General features: G+C 42.3%; 1 protein-coding gene across 1 annotated transcript; it reads left to right on the plus strand.

Moving 5' to 3' along the window:
• On the plus strand, positions 1-3,369 carry GAUT10 (galacturonosyltransferase 10). Its single transcript, XM_078591565.1, has 2 exons — positions 1-622; positions 1,722-3,369. The coding sequence occupies exons 1-2, from the start codon at positions 434-436 to the stop codon at positions 3,129-3,131; spliced, it is 1,599 nt and encodes a 532-aa protein (XP_078447691.1). The 5' UTR covers positions 1-433; the 3' UTR covers positions 3,132-3,369.
• The last annotated feature ends 17,601 nt before the right edge of the window (positions 3,370-20,970 follow it).

The following is a 20,970-nucleotide window of genomic DNA, read 5'->3' on the forward strand; positions in this document are numbered from 1 at the left end:
TGGAATACAGGGAGTAGAGCGAGAAAACAGAGTCTAGAGAGAGAAAATGGTGGGTTTGGGGATCCGCGTCGATGCGACCTCTTGACCATCCCCCTCCATCTTCGTCTCTCTTCAACTCTCTCTCTCTCTCTCTCTCTCTCTCTCTCTCTCTCTCTCTCTCGCTCTCTCTCTGCAACCCTCTCTCTCTCTATCATCCTCTTCAAGATCTTCAGCGAGGCAGCAGCGTGAACGAGCAGGGAAGAGAGACGAAGAAAAAGCGCAGTTCTTCGTATTCTTCTTCTTCTTCTTCTTCTTCATCTTCTTCTTCTTCCCCTTTTCGACCCATCTCAGATAATTCTATTCCCAAGGATCAAATTTCGACAATTTGAACGATTCATTCGATCGGGAGTTTGATCTGGATTGATTTTGATCTGAATGAGTTGGTCGCGGGGTGATGAGGGATAGCGCGCGGCGGCGAGCGGCGGAGTTTCGACGGCCGAGCAGAAGGCGATGGCTGTCCGTGTGGTGGGGGTCGCTCTGGTGGCTCTGGCTCCTCTGCGGCTCCCTCGGCGTTCTTCTCTTGCTCGTCTTCCTCCTTGGCCATGGATCGGGCCCGAGATTGACGCCCCCGCTCAATCCCCAGGTGCCCATCTCTTTCGCTGCTCAAAAGAAATCTTCTCCCAAAAGAAAGTCTTTATTCTATTTTTTTTTCCCGTTTATATTGACGATTTAAGTCTCCTTCTTTTTCTTGTTCTTCTTCTTCCTCCTCAAAACTGAAATCTTCTCCCAAAAGAAAGTTTTCATTCTATTTTTTTCCGTTTCTATTGACGATTTAAATCTCCTTCGTTTTCTTGTTCTTCTTCTTCCTCCTGAAAACTGAAATCTTCTCCCAGAAGAAAGTTTTCACTCTATTTTTTTCTGTTTTTTCGACGATTTAAATCTTCTTCTTCCATAGAAATTTTATTTGAATATGTGTTCTTCATCTGCTTGCTTAACTCTTGAACTGTGAAATTCGGGGATGATTGGTGTTCTTTTCATCTTCATCCTTTGTTACTGATTGTTGAGATTGACATATGTGCAATCGAATGATTTTCCCCTTGATCCCTGGACAAAAAAAACTCCTTCGATCCTGGTTATCGTTCACTTTTGCATTTGTTGGTATAGCTGTGTTGGCAGGCCTACAACTTTGTCATCATCTGCTGGATATTTTTGTTCTATCCACGATTGAGGCAAACGAACTATTTCATTAGGGAAATGATTTTTGGTCATAAACTGAAGGGACTTATGGTTAATGATCTCTAAAACCGTTGGCTATGGTGATAAAGAAAGCCCGAGTTCTTGGATGAGGCTGTTCAGATAATTATAACAAAACTTACGAATCAGATCAGCTTGAGAAATGCGTTTCCGACAATATGCTCTGAAAAGTTTTTTTGGGACGAGCCTTTCAGATAATAATAATAATAACCGACGGATTTGTGCCGCGAATGATATTTTTCCTGATTTCGACCTGTTGTCATATTATTTCATTTGAAAAAGTGTTCTCGGATGAACCCATCCAGTTGATGAAAAAAAAAACTGAAGAATCGGTGCTTTCCCAAGTGGCTTCCTTTAATATGATTTGAAAAACCCCCCAGCTCACCTGTCTTACTATTATTTTTTTATTCTTCCCTCGATCTTGATGTAACATTCGTCCAGCATTTTTCTTAACTCAAATTTCCTGCTTACACTGCTTTCAATCACAGAGACCACTCAATCTCACAGAAGGTGTGATCGAGCCCTGGTCAACCTTTGAACAGCTAGCTGTCCAAATGTCCCTCGCGAAGACTCTGGCAGTGGTCGCCAAAGAAAGCAATAACCTTCAGCTGGCATGGGAGTTGACTACTCAGATCCGCAGCTCCCAAGCCCTCCTCTCGAGCCCCGCCCTGCCACCGGTAATGGTAGCTGCCGAGTTAGACGCGGCCGTCCGCAAGATGGGCCTCCTGCTCCAGAAAGCCCGTCAGCTCAATTACGATGGTGCTGCCGCCATCGTCAAACTCAAGGCCCGGGTCCAGACCATGGAAGAAAATGCCGCCGCCGAGAAGGAGAAGAGCACCAGATATGGCCAAATCGCTGCCGAGGAGCTCCCTAAGGGCCTCTACTGCCTCGGCATCCAACTGACCAAGGAATGGTACCAGAGGAAGGGTCCGATAGCCGCTGCTTCTGTGCCGAAGCTCACAAACAGCAAACTGCAACACTTCTGTGTCTTCTCGGATAACGTGCTGGCAACCTCGGTGGTGGTCAACTCTACGGTGGTCAATGCCGAGCACCCTGAAAGAGTGGTCTTCCACTTGGTCACCGACACGGTCAACTATGCTGCAATGAGGGCCTGGTTCTCCATGCACAGTTTCCGCGGCGCTGCCGTGGAGGTGCAGAACGTGGACAAGTTCACCTGGCTTAACGCCTCCTACGTGCCGGTCCTCCGCCAGCTCCAAGACTCAGGAACCAGGAGCTTCTACTACTCGGGTGGTGCTGCCGCAGGGGCCAAGGTCGAGGTGAAATTCAGGAACCCAAAGTACCTGTCCATGCTGAACCACCTCAGATTCTACCTGCCCGAGGTCTTCCCTTCGCTGGAGAAAGTGGTCTTCTTGGACGACGACGTGGTGGTGCAGCGGGACCTGGCTCCGCTCTTCACCGCTGACCTGGAGGGCAATGTGATGGGTGCGGTAGAGACATGCATGGAGACCTTTCACCGGTTTCACAAGTACCTCAATTTCTCGCACCCGCTGTTGCGCGCCCACTTTGACCCGGATGCCTGCGGCTGGGCCTTTGGCATGAATGTCATTGACCTGAAGGCGTGGAGGAAGCACAACGTGACAGGCATCTACCATTACTGGCAGGAGCGTAATGTTGACAGGACCCTTTGGAAGCTGGGTTCGCTGCCGCCGGGGCTGTTGACTTTCTACGGTCTGGTACAGAGGCTGGACCCAGACTGGCATGTGCTTGGCCTGGGTTATGCCGCCGTCGAGGAGGCGGCGCTTCACCGGGGTGCGGTGCTGCACTGGAATGGAAACCAGAAGCCTTGGCTCAAGATTGGGAACGAGAGGTATAAGCCGATCTGGAACAGGTATGTTGACTTCTCTCATCCACTTATCCAGCAGTGCAATGTTCATTGACAGAATCAACGATAGAACACAACCCATTCACTGCCTTCCTCCATGGCCCGTTGCTCGCCGCGGGGGACTATACACTCTACAGTTTTGATGGCCCCCTTCTGGGAATATGTTGTATGATCATGTTTAGGGTGTCCCACTAAAGGGGGTTGATTATCTGACTGTGAGGTATTGACTTCATATTGCCATTTTTTTTTAGAGTCTGGGATGACCTCAGACCTTATAAATTATTTGTGATGAATCTCATTGTCCCTCTTTCTCTCTCTAGGACACACTTTTCTTGAACGTTCCTTTGACTGCGAGGTATTCACTTGCGCATTGCCATATCTTTCTAGAGTTTGGGCCAGATTTTATCTCGTATTTTTTTAAAATTTTGTGCTGAATTCCTCTCTCTAAAACACTCCCTCTCCCTGATCTCTCGTATGTGTTTTATTTTAGATTTGCACTGTGTGCAAACAATTTGGGTTGCTTCACCTTGTCATCCGTGCGAGCTTTCAATGAACAAATTTATTTATAAATATTGCTTCATTGACGAATGAAAGCCTGTATTACTACAATAAGACCAATTGATGAAAGGATAGAGATTTTAAGAAAAAACTACAATAACAGAGAGTGCATTATTTTGAATGAACTGTTAAACTCCAACTCCGTTTAACAAAACAAAAAAAGTATAGTCTAACCTATTTGCATGAATTGAATGATTCTTCAAGCATGAATCTTTTGAATGTTGCGCCATATGTTTAATCATAGGCTTGCACAACAAGTTCGATTTGCCAATTTGATTATATTGGGACACTCTCTTCTTTCTGATTTGGTCCCGATTTGAGACCGGATTTTGCACAATGTAATGATTTCAAATTGTAACTCAATAGAACACAAGTTCAATTCTGCGAACAGATTGGTGTTTGAGAAGAGAAGAGAAGAATAGATGATCCGGCGGAGTAAGAGAAGAAGGGAATGGTAAGGAGAGGGTGACGGATTGCCAGAGGAGGAGAACATCCCGCTAACAGACTTGCGATGTCCACCTGTGAGAGCGAGAGGGTGTCAGAGAGAGAGAGAAAGATAGAGAGATGAGAGATAGAGAGAGAGATAGAGAGAGAGAGAGAGAGAGAGAGAGAGAGAGAGAGAGAGTGAGTGAGTGATATTCTTCTTGGCCTCTACTCTCACTAATGAGGACTTAAATGTGAGCGTCCATGGTTTGGGCCGATGTTGCCGGGCTGGGCCGTTACCGTACCTTCCTCTGAACATAGACACGGTAGTGGATCATATCAGTGCTCCCCCCTAATTTGACCAGCTTGTCCTCAAGCTGGAAGCCAGGGAATTGATCGCAAAGTGTAGCAGCCCGTTCCCAGGTGGCCTTGGAGGGCGGAAGGCCTTTCCAGTGGGTGAGAACCTGACAGCCGTTGGCGAAAGACCGGAAGGCAGAGATCTTCTCTGGTATGACTTGCCAAAATTGATAGGCAGTGAGGTGGCTTGGAAGTGGCTGGGGGGTAACGGTGACATGCGCGACACGCTTGAGTTGCGACACATGGAAGACTAGGAAAGGTCATGTGGTGCACTGCAAAAATTTGCATCGAGTGTGCAAATTTTCGCACACACAAAATGCCCTGCGGTGTGCAGTGCGCTATTGTGCGGAAAAGCGCACCGCACAGCGCACTAAATTGCACATTGCACATTTTTTGTAGAATTTTTTAATTTTTTAAAATTGTTGTATTTTATTACTTAATGTTTAAAAGTCATCTGTAATTTTTAAAATAAAAATCATTAAACGTCTAATTCTTAATATAAGTGCTAAAATTCATTAAAAACGTAGTAAATTCTTGGTTTTTTTCCTGAAGATCATTTGTAATTTGGGAGACAATAAAACGGTACCCATTAAATTCATAATATAATCGTTAAAAATTGTTTAATATGTCGGAAATTCTTTTTGTTTTCTTGAAAATCATTCTTAATTTCTGAAACAATAAAACAGTACCCTTTAAATTCATAATATAATCGTGAAAAATTGTTAATAATGTAGTAAATTCTTAGGTTCTTTAGAAATGATTTTTAAATTCATAATACAATCGATAGAATACTAAAAAGGTTTTAATTAATTTTGAGAATCATTTCTGAGGCAAAAAATTATAAAACATGAACCGTTAAAATCATAATATAATACGCAATAGCCGTCTAATTGTAAGAAAGTTTTTATCTTCATCATCATCATCTAATTGTAAGAAAGTTTTTATCTTCTTCTTCTTCTTATACTACTACTTCTACTTCTTCTTCTTCCTCTTCTTCTTCTTCTACTACTACTACTACAACATCTTCTTCTTCTCATTCTTCTTCTTCTCCTTCTTCTTCTTCTTCTTCCTCTGCTTCCTTTTGTTCCTCTTCTTCTTCTTCTTCTTCTTCTCCTTCTTCCTCCTCCTCTTCTTCTACTTCATCATCTTCTTATTCTTATTCTTCTTCCTCCTCTTCTTCTTCTTCTTCTTCTTCTTCTTCTTCCAGTTCTTCTTCTTCTTCTTCTACTACTACTTCTTCTTCTTCCAGTTCTTCTTCTTCTTCTTCTTCTTCTTCTTCTTCTTCTACTACTACTTCTTCTTCTTCCAGTTCTTCTTCTTCTTCTTATTATTCTTCTTCTTCTTTTCCTTATTCTTCCTATTCTTCTTGTTCTTCTTCTTCTTCTTCTTCTTTTTCTTCTCCTTCTTCTTCTTCTTCTTCTTCTTCTTCCTCTTCTTATTATGCTCCTGCTTCATTTCTAAGTTAAAGAATAATTTAAAATTAACGGTTTAATTCACGATAGCGGTTGTTAATTTTTTTTGAAAAATGGCTCTCAAACTATTGCTTGCAAACCCAAAATCATCCACAGTTAAGCAAAAACCGAAAATCAGGATTGCCTTCTTCATCAGGGACTTGAGAAAAGACGATATTCAAAGCCTTCTATTGCTGTAGCTCTGACACTTCCTCGCTCCGCTGCATTTCCCATCAGTAATATAGCATCATAAAGACATTATTTAATGTGTAACAGGGTCATGACCTCTCCGTTTTCAACGACTGGAAGGTGCCTACATTTACCTGCAACCAAAGAGTTCTAAGAATAAAAGAGAGAAGATGGAGGCGATGAAGATGAAGAGATGATTACCAAATAGATCAAGAGTTCAAGATGGAGAGATGGAAAACCAGATTATGGATACATAAAAAGCTGTAGAGATATGGATAACTAAAGAGATCAAGAGATGAAAATGAAGAGAGAAAGAGATAAGGGCGATGAAAAACTGGGGTAGGATACACAGAAAGCTCTAGAGAGATAGATAACCAAAGAGATAATGGCGATGGAAAACCGGGGTAGAATACATAGAAAGCTGTAGAGAGATAGATAACCAAAGAGATAAGGGAGATGAAAAAACTGAGGTAGGATACATAGAAAGCCCTGGAGAGATAGATAACCAAAGATATAAAGGAGATGAAAAACTGGGGTAGGATGTATAGAAAGCTGTACATATATTTTTTTTTTTGAAGAAACAAAAGCTTTAAAGATATAGATAACCAAAGAGATGAGGGCGACGGAATGAATACAATAAGAAGATATTGAGTCAACGTGGACGTGGTTGTAGGTGATATTGGTTGTTCGGTTTGCTTTGTCCGAATTTCGTCCTAAGCTGTAGGTGATATTCTGAGTAAAAATGTTAAAGGAATATAACAAAATTAAGAAGGATATAGCAAGCAAAATTAGGGTAATATTATAGGGAAGATCATGCAACCTCTTCTGGGAACCCGCAAAGGAAGAATCATACTCCTCCCCTTCAAAATGTTTTTGCCTCCTTTCAGATCAAGAGGAGTTCAACACTGTGATATAAAGCACAATTCATCATAAGTGGTAGACCAATGCTAAATACCAAATATGATTCATATTATATGAGATTGGCCGCTTGAAAAGATATTAACCAATTAAAAGGAAATAAAAAAATATCAAGAAGTGAAGCATACCATGGGATCTTCGTCGATGTCTTCATCTGATTGCTTTAGATCGGTGTCTTCACCCTCTTCCACTCGCCACCAACACTTTAGTGTCATAAGTAATTCAATGCTCTCGGCAGTCAATCGTGAACATTTTGTACTTGATGATTGCACGATCAGTAGAGAAGAATCTTTTTGATGGAGCACTCATCCCGCAGATCGATAGGAATTCCTTCGCAACCGTTGCCAGCCTTGGATATGAATGTTCACTATTACTTTCCACCAATGCAATGGTTTGGTCCCCTTGAGAGGAGGCGAGTTCATGTACACACCTAGCTCGTGTCCTGAGGTAATGGTTGGCGTTTGCTCACTATCCGGTAACAACTCGTCCAATGCTTCACTAAAGAATGATGTAGACGTCCATTCCGGTTGAAAGCAGGCCGAGGAATCTGAACGAACGACGTTGCCATCATCGGTGATATCGGGGGACTGTAGTAAGCGTTGCACATATGTGATTCTTTCATCACGTTGGTCGCGGTCCATTAAACGTAACTTCATGGAGGGATCAACACGGGCAGAAACGGTGAAGGCTGTGTTGCAAGTGAGGACTAATGCATATCTGCTCATCTTATTCTTCATTGCCTCGCAAGCCTTGTACACTATCCTTTGCTCAGTGCACATAACACTGTTCACTCGTAAAATCTTTCCCTCTCTAATATCAGAGATTACACCGTTTAGGTGTCTCATCACTACTCTGATAATAACAATTGCTTCATTTACTGTGGGTGCTTTTGAACGGCATGCCACTGTAACAGCCAACTCAAGGGGTCGTAATATACCCACAAACTCTTTGACCATTGCCCATTCCTCATCACATAAGACTTGTTTCTGTAACACATTCAATGCTATGATATCTACAACATCCCTTTTCTCGACATCAGCCACTAACATGGCATACATAGAATTCCATCTTGTTGGACAGTCCAATGGAATTTTTTTATGATCAGGTAGCCCAAACTGCTTCCATAATGCTACATAGTGGTTTGCTATTGTGGGGGCATACCATCTTCCATCCTATAGTTTCATTTTTTATCATGTAATGATCCAATCCAACATATAATGATAATTTTAAATCTAATTTCAAACCTAAAAAAAAACTAGCAAAGCATCAAAGAGGATCAATAACTAAAACAATTGTAGGTTGTCATCATAATTTGGAAGGAAATTTACTCCAACGATGTTTTAGTAAAAAAATTTTATGATATTTGGAAGATGTTCCAAATATCATAAAAAGAAAGGAACATAAAGTCATGAAGATACAGATATAAATAAAACGATATGCAAACAAATAAATAAAATGGAATAAAAATTTAGAATAATCAAATAGAAAAATAAGAATATGAAAGAGAGATAAGAAAAATTTAATATGAGGATTAACATGAAGTTGAACAAGGGATGTTTAAAAAGAGGAAGATACAAACACAAGGAAGTAGAAGAGGAGAAAGTGTTTAAAAGATTAAATAAAGGAATAAGACCAAAGGTAATATCCTTAAATGTATTAAGATAATGAGAACACAAAGAATATTAGCAATAAGAATAAGAATAAAAATGAATGGAAGATTAATAGAATGAAGCTATGGATCAGCAGAATGAAGATATGCGTAGAGATTGGAACAGATGAAAACTTTGTAACTATTCTAGAAAGAGAAGGAGAGTAAGAGAGGGAAAGAGAGGGTCGAAGACAATCTGATATTCTTGAGCAGCGGAAGACTTGTGGAGAATAAACCGTACATTGATGGATAATGTGTGGCCGTCAAGCCAATCACACTACCATGTTTATTTAAGTCCATTGAATAAGATATTTACGTTCATTACTATTCCGTGTGATGTTTATAATGAAGTCCATGAATACGTGCAATGACTTAGTGAATTATGATGAGATCATAATATAGTAATCACTGGTCTTTAAATATGTATTCTAAATATTCCTATTCGATGGATAGTCGAGACGGACATCAAATTATCATGATAGAATAGCACTAGCTCATCCTACTTATATGATAAGTATAGCTGATCCTATGGCTGTTAGTGTGGCGACACTAAGGACAGATTGTGGGTGCTCTTTGGAGAAAGAGTTCACTGAATTGATCCGTATGAATCCCTGAATGGTATTATACCTGAATGTCAATCAGGTTGATTCAAGTCATGGTTGTACGAGTGATTCACTGACTTAAGACACTAAGGACATCTTCTGAGTGGGCGACTACGTTTTGACCACAACTTACGAGCCTCTAATCATGGGATTCAAATAAGTCATAGCTCGGATGTAGTAAGAAGCTTACAGACATGATTAAGTGGTCAAGAGGGGATCATCCCTCCTTGATATAAGAGGAGATTGACTCAAAGAAGATGATGCAGAAAAATCCCTGGCCAGGGTAGTGAGGATATGGAGAAGGCGTTCTCCAATGATCCCTGTTTTGCATCAGTACTAATTGAATGAAGGATTACGGTTTGACGATAAACCATACCCTAAGTTGTTCGAGCGTCTCGCGCGGATGATGGATTATACATATATGGTAGCCGATGACAATAAAGGTTCCATGAGAGAGTTTGAGATACTTGGTATCTTCTAGAGCACAAGGTGTAGCTTGGCACCCCACGGGCTGGAAACTTAACCTATCGATTGGGTTAAATCGATCCGTATTTAATTAATCTATATGTTGATATAGTTAATTAATAAGTTCGGTCAATAAATGTTATTGGGCCATTAAAGTTATTAACTAGAACAATACATGGGCGTAGAGGGTCACACGCACAAGGTCATAAGGACATTGGTGGATATATTTGATTTTGGAGGGTTTTTCAGAAAACCCTTAAGGGAAATATAAAGAGGGAAAGGGGTGTCATTTGAAGCACCCATGCAAGCCTAATTTGATAGCCTCTCCTCTTCTCCACTCTCTTCTCCACTCATCCAAGGAAGAGTGTCTTCATGGTGAGGAGATCTTCAAGATTTTCAAGAAGATTCGAAGAAGAAGACGTGGATATCCAAGGGCTGAGTGATCGCGTGGATACTTCTAGAGGCTGGATGCATGAACAGCTTCAGAACGATCTCAGAGCAGCAAAGTCAAGGGTGGAACGAGTTCCCCAAAAGGTACAGTCAGTATGTTGATTTTAAAGATCGATTGAGAATCGATCGACCACGCTTCCGCACCCATGGAAATGTAATTTCCATGGGCAAACCAAAGCATCAAACCAAACATCCATATGCCTCCATAAATATCATGAGAAATCCCTTGTAAATTGCACTATTTTCAGTTATATAGCGTGTGTGGCAGTTTCTCCTTGTTTCCCATTCTACATTCTCTAAAAATTTATTTATTCTTCTCAGTTATCAAATCACTAAAGATCAGAGAGAGATCTATAACCAAATCGAGAAAGAGAATATGGGTTTTGTTGGGAGAATTACATGTAAGAGGCTGAAGAGATTTTGCAAGGTGGAAGGGATTGCCCACTTGGAATTTGGGTTCGACTATGCATAGAGATTGGAAGAGATGAATACCTTGTAATTATTTTGGGGAAGGAGAAGGAGAGTAAGAGGGGGAAAGCAAGGGTCAAAGACTCACTCTGATATTCTTGAGCAGTGGAAGACTTGTGGAGAAAAGACGGTCCATTTGGCTCCATAAATATCATGTTTAATCCCATTTAAATTGCACTACTTTCAGTCATATTCAAAGGAAGTGTGGCAGATTCTCCTTGTTTCTCCTTCTCCATTATCTACAAATTTATTTCTTCTTCTCAGTTCTCAAAATACTAAAGATCAGAGAGAGAGATTTAACCAGGGAAATCTAATATCGATGGCTTCCCTAGCTGTTTTTCACCCAATTTAGATCTCTACCCAGGATTGATCGAGGAGGAATCTCAGTCGAAGTAACTACTGTAATGGAGATATATTTCCTACAATGATTTACTCAAATAAAGATCAGAGAAAGAGATCTAACCAGAAGAAGAAGAAGAAGAAGAAGAAGAAGAAGAAGAAGAAGAAGAAGAAGAAGAAGAAGAAGAAGAAGAAGAAGAAGAAGAAGAAGAAGAAGAAGAAGAATAAGAAGAATAAGAAGAAGAAGAAGAAGAAGAAGAAGAAGAAGAAGAAGAAGAAGAAGAAGAAGACGAAGAAGAAGAAGAAGAAGAAGAAAAAGAAGAAGAAGAATAAGAAGAAGAATAAGAAGAAGAAGAAGAAGAAGAAGAAGAAGAAGAAGAAGAAGAAGAAGAAGAAGAAGAAGAAGAAGAAGAATAAGAAGAATAAGAAGAAGAATAAGAAGAAGAAGAAGAAGAAGAAGAAGAAGAAGAAGAAGAAGAAGAAGAAGAAGAAGACAAAGAAGAGAAAGAAGAAGAAGAAGAAGAAGAAGAAGAAGAAGAAGAAGAAGAAGACGAAGACGAAGAAGAAGAAGAAGAAGAAGAAGAAGAAGAAGAAGATGTAGTAGTAGTAGTAGAAGAGGAAGAAGAGGAAGAAGAAGAAGAAGAAGAAGAAGAAGAATAAGAGGAGGAGGAGGAGGAGGAGGAGGAGGAGGAGGAGAAGAAGAAGAAGAAGAAGAAGAAGAAGAGGAAGAAGGAGAAGAAGAAGAAGAGGAAGAAAAGGAAGCAGAGGAAGAAGAAGACGAAGAAGAAGAAGAAGATGCTGGTGCTGCTGATGATGATGATGATGAAGATAAAGAGGAAAAAGAAGAAGAAAAGGAACCTGACAAGGATGAAAATGAGTTAGACTACTGGTCATTACAATAATAATTTAGTCACCTCTGTACTTATTACCCCAAGTCGCTCGAACCCAAAATCAAGAGCCTGAAAGATTATAACGGAAACACAAAAACAAAATCATTATGATAGGGAAAAAAAACAAAAGTCAAGGACCTGAAAGATTATAATGGTAACACAAAAAAAAACAATTGATCATTATGATGGGAAACAAAAAAAATCAAAAGTCGACTAGGTTCGTTCAGAACTAGGATTAACCGGCTTCTAAGATGAAAAAATTAACCTACTTCCAATCAACAAAAAAAATCAAAAAGAATTATTCGAAAATAAACAAACTTTCCAAGCATTCATCTCCACTGAATGCTCAATTACTAATGCTGCAAAAGAGCGAAAGATAATGATAGAATTTTGAACAAGTTAATGCAAGAAGCCCATCTCTCCTTACGTTAAAGACGAAAGACTCACATATTCCATGAATTCAAATTGACACACGACCTTAGAATCGAACTTATCAATGTTGCTTTGAATAAGAAGAAGACAAATAAAAACCTAAAAGGTGATTTAAAAGGATGAACATGATAAATAAAAACATATTTTCCTGTTATCAGTATTGATCTAGATGGAGAACAAGAAGAAGAAGAAGAAGAAGACGAATAATAAGGGAAAGGAAAAGATGAGTAAGATGAACAAAATAATTTTATGTTATCATGATACAATCCGTGAAGAAGAAAATTAAGATACTAATGGGGCAGCAGTGGAGAGGAGAGAACTTAGAGGAGCGGGGCAGCAGCGGGCAGATGACTCAGAACTCAAAAGGGGGAGTGCGGGCTTGCGGCGGACTTAGAAGGGGTCAGCAGCAGAGAGGAGAGGACTCAGAGGAGCGGGGCAGCGGGCAGACGACTCAGAACTTAAAAGGGGGAGTGTGGGCTTGCGTGTGGGGGGGGGCATATTTGCTGAGGTGATCCACCACCACCAAGATGGAGCCAAGGCCATTCGACTTAGGAAGTCCCTCGATGAAGTCTATGAAGATATCTTCCAAGATGCTCATTGGCTTAGGAAGAGGGTGAAGGTGGCCCGCCGGGGAGAGCGTGGAAGCCTTATTTTGTTGGCAGACATGACATTCATTGATGAAGGTCTTGATGTCGTGCTTCATGCCTGTCCAATTAAACTTTGATGAGATGCGCTTGTAGGTTTTTAGGTAACCCCCGTGGCCTCCCACTGATCGTGTGTGAAACTCGTTTAGAACCATGTCAATGAAGTGGAAGAGCTTGGGTAACACCACCCTGCCATCATAGAGGAGTGTTTCATTAGAGAGGTAAAATGTGGTGAGGGGGTCTGGCCTGCTTTGATGGCTTGAACAATAGAGGCAAGCTTTGGATCCTCGGACACGGCTTGGCGGATAGCACTCAAGTCATCCCAATGGGACCACGAAATCGCCTAGAGGGTGAACTCCGCGGAAGGAGTGACACGGGATAATGTGTCCGCTGCCATGTTCGTGCATCCGGTCTTATACTGTATGGTGAAGCGGTAGCCCAAGAGTTTGGACATCCACCTATTGTAGTCGCCTTGGACCTCGCGTTGCTCCAATAAGTGCTTGAGGCTTTGTTGGTCGGTACGGACGATGAAGGGCTGGAAAAGCGGATAATGACGCCACTTGCGCACCACCAGGACTATTGCCATTGGCTCGTGCTCATAGGCCAAACAAGCTTGAGATGTCTGTGGGAGGTTTTGGCTGAAATATGCCATGGGTCGGTTGTGTTGCATGAGCATTGCTTCCACGCCAGCGTTGGATGCATCTGTCTCCAACACAAACTCGTGATTGAAGTCAGGAAGGATGAGTCTCGAAGCAGTGGAGAGAGCTTGCTTCAATAGCTCGAATGCGGCTTGGGCCTCAGGCGACCATGCAAAGATGCCCTTCTTGAGGAGGCGCGTGAGTGGCCACATAATGGCGGCGTAATCGGCTACAAACCACCGATAGTATCTCGACAGCCCGAGAAATCCACGGAGTTGCCGGGGGTGAGGGGTTACGGCTAGTCGCGAACGGCACACACCTTTTCAATGTCTGTGGCAACGCCCACGGAAGACACCCAATGGCCCAAATATTCAAGGTGGTCTTGGAGGAAAAAACATTTCTTGATATTGACGAAGAGTGAGTGGGCGTCAAGTAGCTGGAGAACTTGTTGATGTTCGACGTGCTCATCCATGAAGTGGTTGTAAACAAACCTCTGGAGGACGGGTTTGAAGACGTGGTTCATCAGGGCCTGGAATATCGCCGATGCATTCGACAATCCAAATGGCACGAGGGGGTACTCGTAGTGCCCCTGGTGAGTGTGGAACATAGTCTTGGCAATGTCATCGGGGTGCATATGGATCTGGTGATACCACAATTTGAGGTCAAGCTTAGAAAAGTATGTCATGCCGTGCAGTTCTTTGAGGAGCTCGTCGACTACGGGAATATGAAAATAGTTGGGAACTATAATCCTGTTGAGGGCACGGTAGTCGACACAGAACCGTCACCTATTGTCCTTCTTGTAGACGAGGAGAGCCAGACTGGAGTAGGGGTTGGAGGAAGCGCAAATAATACCCGCTTTGAGCTGCTCCCACACTAGCTGCTCCAACTCGTTCTTCTGGAAATGAGAGTATCGATAGGGTCGAAAGCTGATGGGACCCGTACCTCGGAGGAGAATGATCCGGTGGTCAAAGGTGCGGCAAGGAAGTAGGCAGCCTGGATGATGGAAAACCCGTGGAAATTGTTGTTCCACGCATGCTTGCACTTCGGATGAAGGTGGGGAAAATCCAGCAAGGCTAGAGGGCGACGTGTACATAATGTAAAACATCCCCAATGACCTGTCGGATTGATGGCGCATCGCGCCGGTGCGGCTAGTGTCGGGGTTCCCTGCCAAAGTGAGCCATACCCCATCTACTTGGAACTTGAGGAGAAAGAGATCCCCATGGGCTTGTGTTCAGCCAAGGGTACGGAGCCAGGAATACACAAGGATAATGTCCGTGTTGAGGTCAGCCACAGGAAGCAAGGTGACAACAGCCGGCAATCCCATGGGAACGACCTCGTCCTGTTCGTCACCCTTTGTGACAGTGTTATTGCTGTAGCGGATTTTATAGGGGTGTCTACGACTAAATGGGAGACCCAGCTCCATCACGAGCCGACGACGGAATGAAGTTTGTCAAAGCCCCCGTAACAATCAGCATGGTGACCACCCGCCCTTGGACTTGCCCTAAATGTGGAGAGCATGTGGTGTCGTGCAACACATGGCTGCCAATGACTCCAATTGGACTGCATTGAGGTTGGCCTCGTCAGCCACCTTGTCATCATCAGAGAACACATTGAGTTTGGCTTCATGCTCACCACTCAGCTCTTGGGGGTGATAAGTGACGATATGGATGTGCAAATCCTTATTGCAGTAGTGGCCCGGTGTGAACCTCTCATTACACTGGTAGCACATTCCTTGATCTCGTTGGCGGAGGAACTTGTCTTCCATGAGGTTGAGGTGAGGGGCCAGGGAGGCCTCTCGTGCCCTCCGTTAGGCCTCTCGGTGCAGTTGGCGTGATGCGAGGCGACCTCACGGCGTGATGGACTCCTTGGTCTTGTAGTTCGGCCAGGGTTGCCTCCGCTTCAAAAGCATAGTTAATCATTTCCTCTTTGTTGCTAGGTTGAAGATGATTCACCTCAGCTCAAACGGTGGGCGGAGAGCGGCGTGGAGCGCGTGCATCGTCGTGTCATCGCCGAGGGTGGGTAAGTACCCCACAAGCTCCATGAAGGATGTCACCTGCTCGTCGATGCTCCCGGTTTGTTGAAGACGCATGAGACAATGGTACGCCTCTTGTAGCTTGATGCTGAAACGGCGGTTGAGCTGCTGTTTGAAGTCCCGCTAGTCTCAGAACCCCGCACAGTCATCGGCATTACAGAACCACGCTGATGTCTTCCCGTCTAGATACAAAAACACTATGTGCAAGCGCTCTACGTCATCCCCTGGTATGGGGTCGTCTAGATACAAAGACACTATGTGCGTCGTAGCCAGTAGTCCGAGTCTCTACCAAAGAAGATTGGAGGTTCTACCGTGCGAACACGGGGCCGTCCTCTGTCTGGTGGACCCTCCAAGACCCCGGGGCGAGGTTGTCGGGGCTGTTGCAGCGGTGGATGCCAGGATGCTTCGGATGCCATGTTGAACTCATCCACATCTTCTCCACAGCGGGGCTCCCCCACATAGTTGTGCCAGGGAAGCACGGGCCGTAGTTTGCGAGGGCCCTCCCCAAATGGGCAAAATTATTCCCTTGTGCGAGCCATGCACTGGCCATTGTTGTACACAATCGAAGCGCCATGAGGAGTGGGTTCCACTCTCTGCACTGGGTGCTCCTATGAGTGCAGCCACAGACCAGTGCGGGCGGAACACCCCCTCGCACATCCTCTTCTTCGTCGGGGCAGACTTTTTGAGCGGGCCCGGGCCGTGCCAGGCCCAGTTGAAACGGGCTGTCTGGGTCAATTTTGAGCCTGGCCAAGCACATGTTGGGCCCGAAACTTAGTGGGCCAGGCCTGTCAAGAGGATGCCGAGAGCCTTTCTCCTTGGCCCGCGCCACCCCTTGCCTTTCATCTAGGGCCCATTAGGGTCTCCTGACTGCGAGAGGGGTGGTCGGCCACTCCTAGGCGGACTGGCCATGAGGAGAGGATGTCGGGCGGCATTGATTCCACGGTAGGAAGTGGCTCGGGCGATGCTGCCCTAGCTGGGTTAGTGAGCGACTGGGGCGTGTCGGCCATGAGGAGACGGCGTCACCGACCTAGCAGCGGCAAAGGGGGAGGCAGAAGACTGTCCCCTTCGTCTTCCTCGTCGACGATGGAATCAGCCACCACGAGGTTGTCCAAGGCACCCATCAGTGCTTGGCTCAAGCTGCCTCGGGTCACAAGAGAGTGGACGGTGGGGGCATTGCCCGGGGAGCCGAACACTAACAAGAATGCGGCCATTTTCTGCTGATATGCTGCCAGGAGTTGCTGCACCTGTGCGGCTAGCGAAGCTAAGTGGCAATCATAGGTGTCAGCCAAGGCCTTCATTTTTGTATCATCTCCGCTGAAGGAGGAGGCGGGTTTGGACTTGGCTTCCATGCTAGAGGTGGCGGCGGAAGGCGACGTGGGCTAACTCTTATACCAATGATACTGTCCCGATTTGAGACTGGATCTTGCACAATGTAATGATTTCAAATTATAACTCAATAGAACTCAAGTTCAATTCTGAGAACAGATTGGTGTTTGAGAAGAGAAGAGAAGAAGAGATGTTCCGGGGAAGTAAGAGAAAAATGAGAATGGTAAGGAGAGGGCGAAGGATCGCCAAAGAGGAGAACATCCCGCTAACAGACTTGCGATGTCCACCTGTGAGAGCGAGAGGGTGTCAGATAGAGAGAGAAAGATAGAGAGATAGAGAGAGAGGTAGAGAGAGAGGTAGAGAGAGAGATGGAGGAAGGTAGAGAGAGAGAGAGAGAGAGAGAGAGAGAGAGAGAGAGAGAGATGGAGCAAGGTGAGACTCACAGTGATATTCTTCTTGCCCTCTAATCTCACGAGCGAGGGCTTAAATGGGAGCGTCCATGGGTTGGGCCGATGTTGCTGGGATGGGCCATTGGCGTACCTTCCTCTAAACATAGACGCCGTGGTGGATCATATCACTTTCATATTTCAAAGCGAGAAGGATAAACTTCTCTCTTTGAATTTGAATATTTTTGTTAACAATATTTGGAGAACAACGATATGTATGCCTTTTTAAAATTGCTGCATGCCAGAATTAGATTTTTTTTTGTTCACGAATCACTTGATCAATAGTTAGCCGTGGCAGCCAAGTTGTAGAACTTTTCAGAATTGAATCAATCATGAAAATTCATGGCAAGAGTGTTTCAAACTGGCTTCACAAAATTTCATGTATAAGGTTTAAGAAGAAATATAGAGTGTATGATACATGAATAATTTTTAAAATTCAAACCAAGTGGAAGAAAACCTGAGCCGTCTGAAAACATCATTTTTATACTGCAGCCATCTATGTATTTGAAATAGTGTCGTGGTAATTTAATATTACACCCAATGTTTAAATTAAAATTTACAGAATCCGAATGTTTAAGAGTTTAATGCACATAGCGTGATGCATTTAATATTTCCAGACACTATCCGCTTAGAAATCCTTCTGTGCATCCTTCAATCCACATAGCATAAATTAGTAATTTTGCCTCTCCTGCGTAGGATAAGGGATTTGATGAGATGGTTAATTGTTTTTCATATTTTTAGTCCACTCCTAACCCTGCACCAGAAGTTTTTCTAATCAATCACATTATTCAAGCACATGAATCGCCAAACAGGTACACAATTGCTCTCTACTCAAGGGTTCCCACATACAATTTGGTCACATAATCTTTATTCCTTGATACTAGTTCCACGCAGAACTTCTCCATGGTATCAATGAATCAGTGGTTGAATTTCAGATGGTGATGCGAATGTAACTCCCTCATGGAATGGATGTCTTTAGATGTATATTCATATAATTTATTCTTCTCTTTTTTGTGACCTTGTCTCTGAGTATTCAATTTAAAATTTCAGTTCTACGGTGATCCTCATGTTGATTAGATTGATTATACATTTAAACCTGAATAACTAAGTTCAGTTCGGTATTTCCTTATCCATATAAGAAATACCTCAACTGAAAGTCAGCTTTAGGAGTTTATGTGATACATCTCTTAATAATTCATGATTCTGTTGTGGAATCAGCATAACCACAATTTTTTTTCTTATCTCATTTATCAAATTCTCCACATATCTTATATGATCCATGGTTTGTCTGGGAAACCATATAAATCCAAGGCATTATGCTTCAATATTTTTTCTATCAATTTTCAAGAATACAAATACAACCATAAATGGGATATTTCATCTATATACAAACAGTCATAAATTGGATATCAACAAATCCATATGAGTTTTTGCATGAACATTGGCAAATCAATCATAAACTGGTGAAGAAAATATCTTGGCTCTTTGTGGCCAGGTGTGCTCTTGAGATAATCTCCAATGAACATCTCTTAAGAACGACCACTTTGAGTGATTGGAATATAATTCAAAAAATATTATGTCTTGGATAAAATATTGGATCTTAATCTGCATGGCATATTATTTTCTATACATATGAAAACTAGGGTATTTAAGGACAGTATTGCTATTTTGCACTGACAAATATATGGGGCGTATCAAATTCATTTAAAGACACATACATGGAGCTTAAATATCTACAAAATTATAAGATGAATATAATTGTATATTAATTAATTAAAATATAGATCACGCTGTAATAAAATTTAAAAAAAAACTCATTAAAAATCCCATAATTTTAATGGAATAGGTTTAATGGCCAGATATTTGATGCATTATTTTCCTCAATTCAATGTCCTCTTATACCGAGGGTGGATGATCCCGTCTTAACCACTCAATCACTTTTGTATATTTTGTGCTATTTCTTATCTAAGATATGTTTGAACTCCATGGTCAATGACTTGTAAGTCTTATTCAAAACATGGCCATTCATACTCAAGATGTCTTTGGTGTCTTAGGTCAATGGACCACTAATCCAACCGTGGCATTAATCAACCTCATTGACGCTTGGGTATCATAACATTACCGGATTCATACAGATCACTTTAGTGAACCTTTTATTTAAAGATAACTCATCATCTGTCCTCAGTGTCTCCACACTAATGACCACAAGATCACTCATGCTTATTGGGTAAATAGGATGCGATAGTGTTATTCTATCTAGATAACTAGATGTCTATTTCGAGTATCCAATGAGTATGAATATTTAGAATACATGTGTAAAGACAAATGATAATTGTATTATGATCTCATCATAATTCATTAAGTCATTTTATGTATTCAAGGACTTCATGATAAACATCACACGAGAATAATAATGAAAAAAATATTTATTTCAATGAAGTTAAATATATTAGGGAAGTATGAATTACTTGACAGGTGCATAATATACATCAATCTCCCACTTGGACTGAAGGTTTCACCTTAATTTAAAAACCTCATTCTTTTGTAGTGACACTCGAAAACATTGTGAGCTAGGGGCTTTGAAAGTTGTTCAACAATGCTTTTAGGTTAATGGAACCCTTTCCATCATATAAGGAGAGATATGTAGTGCTAGGACTTGATATATGTCTCAAGTATCCAAAAAATAGGAATATTTATAAAAACACTCTTGAAGACTTAGTGATCACTGTATTATGATCTTATCATATTTCAATAAGTCATTGCATGTGTTCAGGGACTTTATTGTAAACATCATATGAGAATAATAATGAAAAAATATTTATTTCAATGAACTTTAATAAATCCTGGAAGTTTGATTGGCTTGATGGCCACATAATCTCTATCTGCCATAATGCCACATGCTATCCCACCTAGCTCATTAGAGTTTAGTTTTCCAAATGGCTGGTGTAATAAATTTCATAACAGGTTAGAACTATTGATATAACAGAATTTAACATATAGTGTAACATAAATTTTAATTCCTTTTAAAGATAATTTATTCTAAATTTCCTTTCAAAATTGTTATAGTGAAGGCTATAAATACCTCTCCCATGATGTAAATGGTGGGGAATTTTGAATATAAATTTTTTCTTCAATTTTCACCTTTGAAGTTACCTCTAGATTGATGCCAATTCCGTGCCAAAGCTGCCTATAAATTGGCTGCCTGCAGTAGGCTTGTGTCTATCCCATAAGCGGCTTGGCTGTAGTTAATGTGTCGTCCCACCTTCGCACGTTGCCGCTAGCCTGCAGCAAGTGTGTCTCCCTCCATACATATTGAACCATCTTTTATCCCTTGGTCACTCCATTGGCAGTTTGCCTGAGGCACGACTTCTGCCACGGTCTTCCCGGCCTACAACCGTATGGCATCGCCGTCTGTGCCTTTGCATTCTCTGTCGTCCCCTTGTCTCCATCACTATTTTCATCTTCGACCATACCAACTTTGCCTTTTTAATCTGTACTGTCATCATCCTCATCATTGCTTGTGCTGATCTCCTCCTAATCACCATCACAATCACTGTCTTCTTCTTTTTCTTTACCGTCACAACCATCGCCGCATGCTTCCATCCTAGATCAAAAGGG

Source organism: Wolffia australiana, chromosome 2, assembly GCF_029677425.1.
Source record: "Wolffia australiana isolate 7733 chromosome 2, ASM2967742v1".
NCBI classification, from domain to species: domain Eukaryota; kingdom Viridiplantae; phylum Streptophyta; class Magnoliopsida; order Alismatales; family Araceae; genus Wolffia; species Wolffia australiana.

Bases quoted from the DNA above. Each gene is read 5' to 3' on its own strand.
- GAUT10 (XM_078591565.1), top strand. From the start codon at position 434: ATGAGGGATAGCGCGCGGCGGCGAGCGGCGGAGTTTCGACGGCCGAGC. The intron at 623-1,721 runs GTGCCCATCTCT...TTTCAATCACAG, and splicing joins CGCCCCCGCTCAATCCCCAG to AGACCACTCAATCTCACAGA.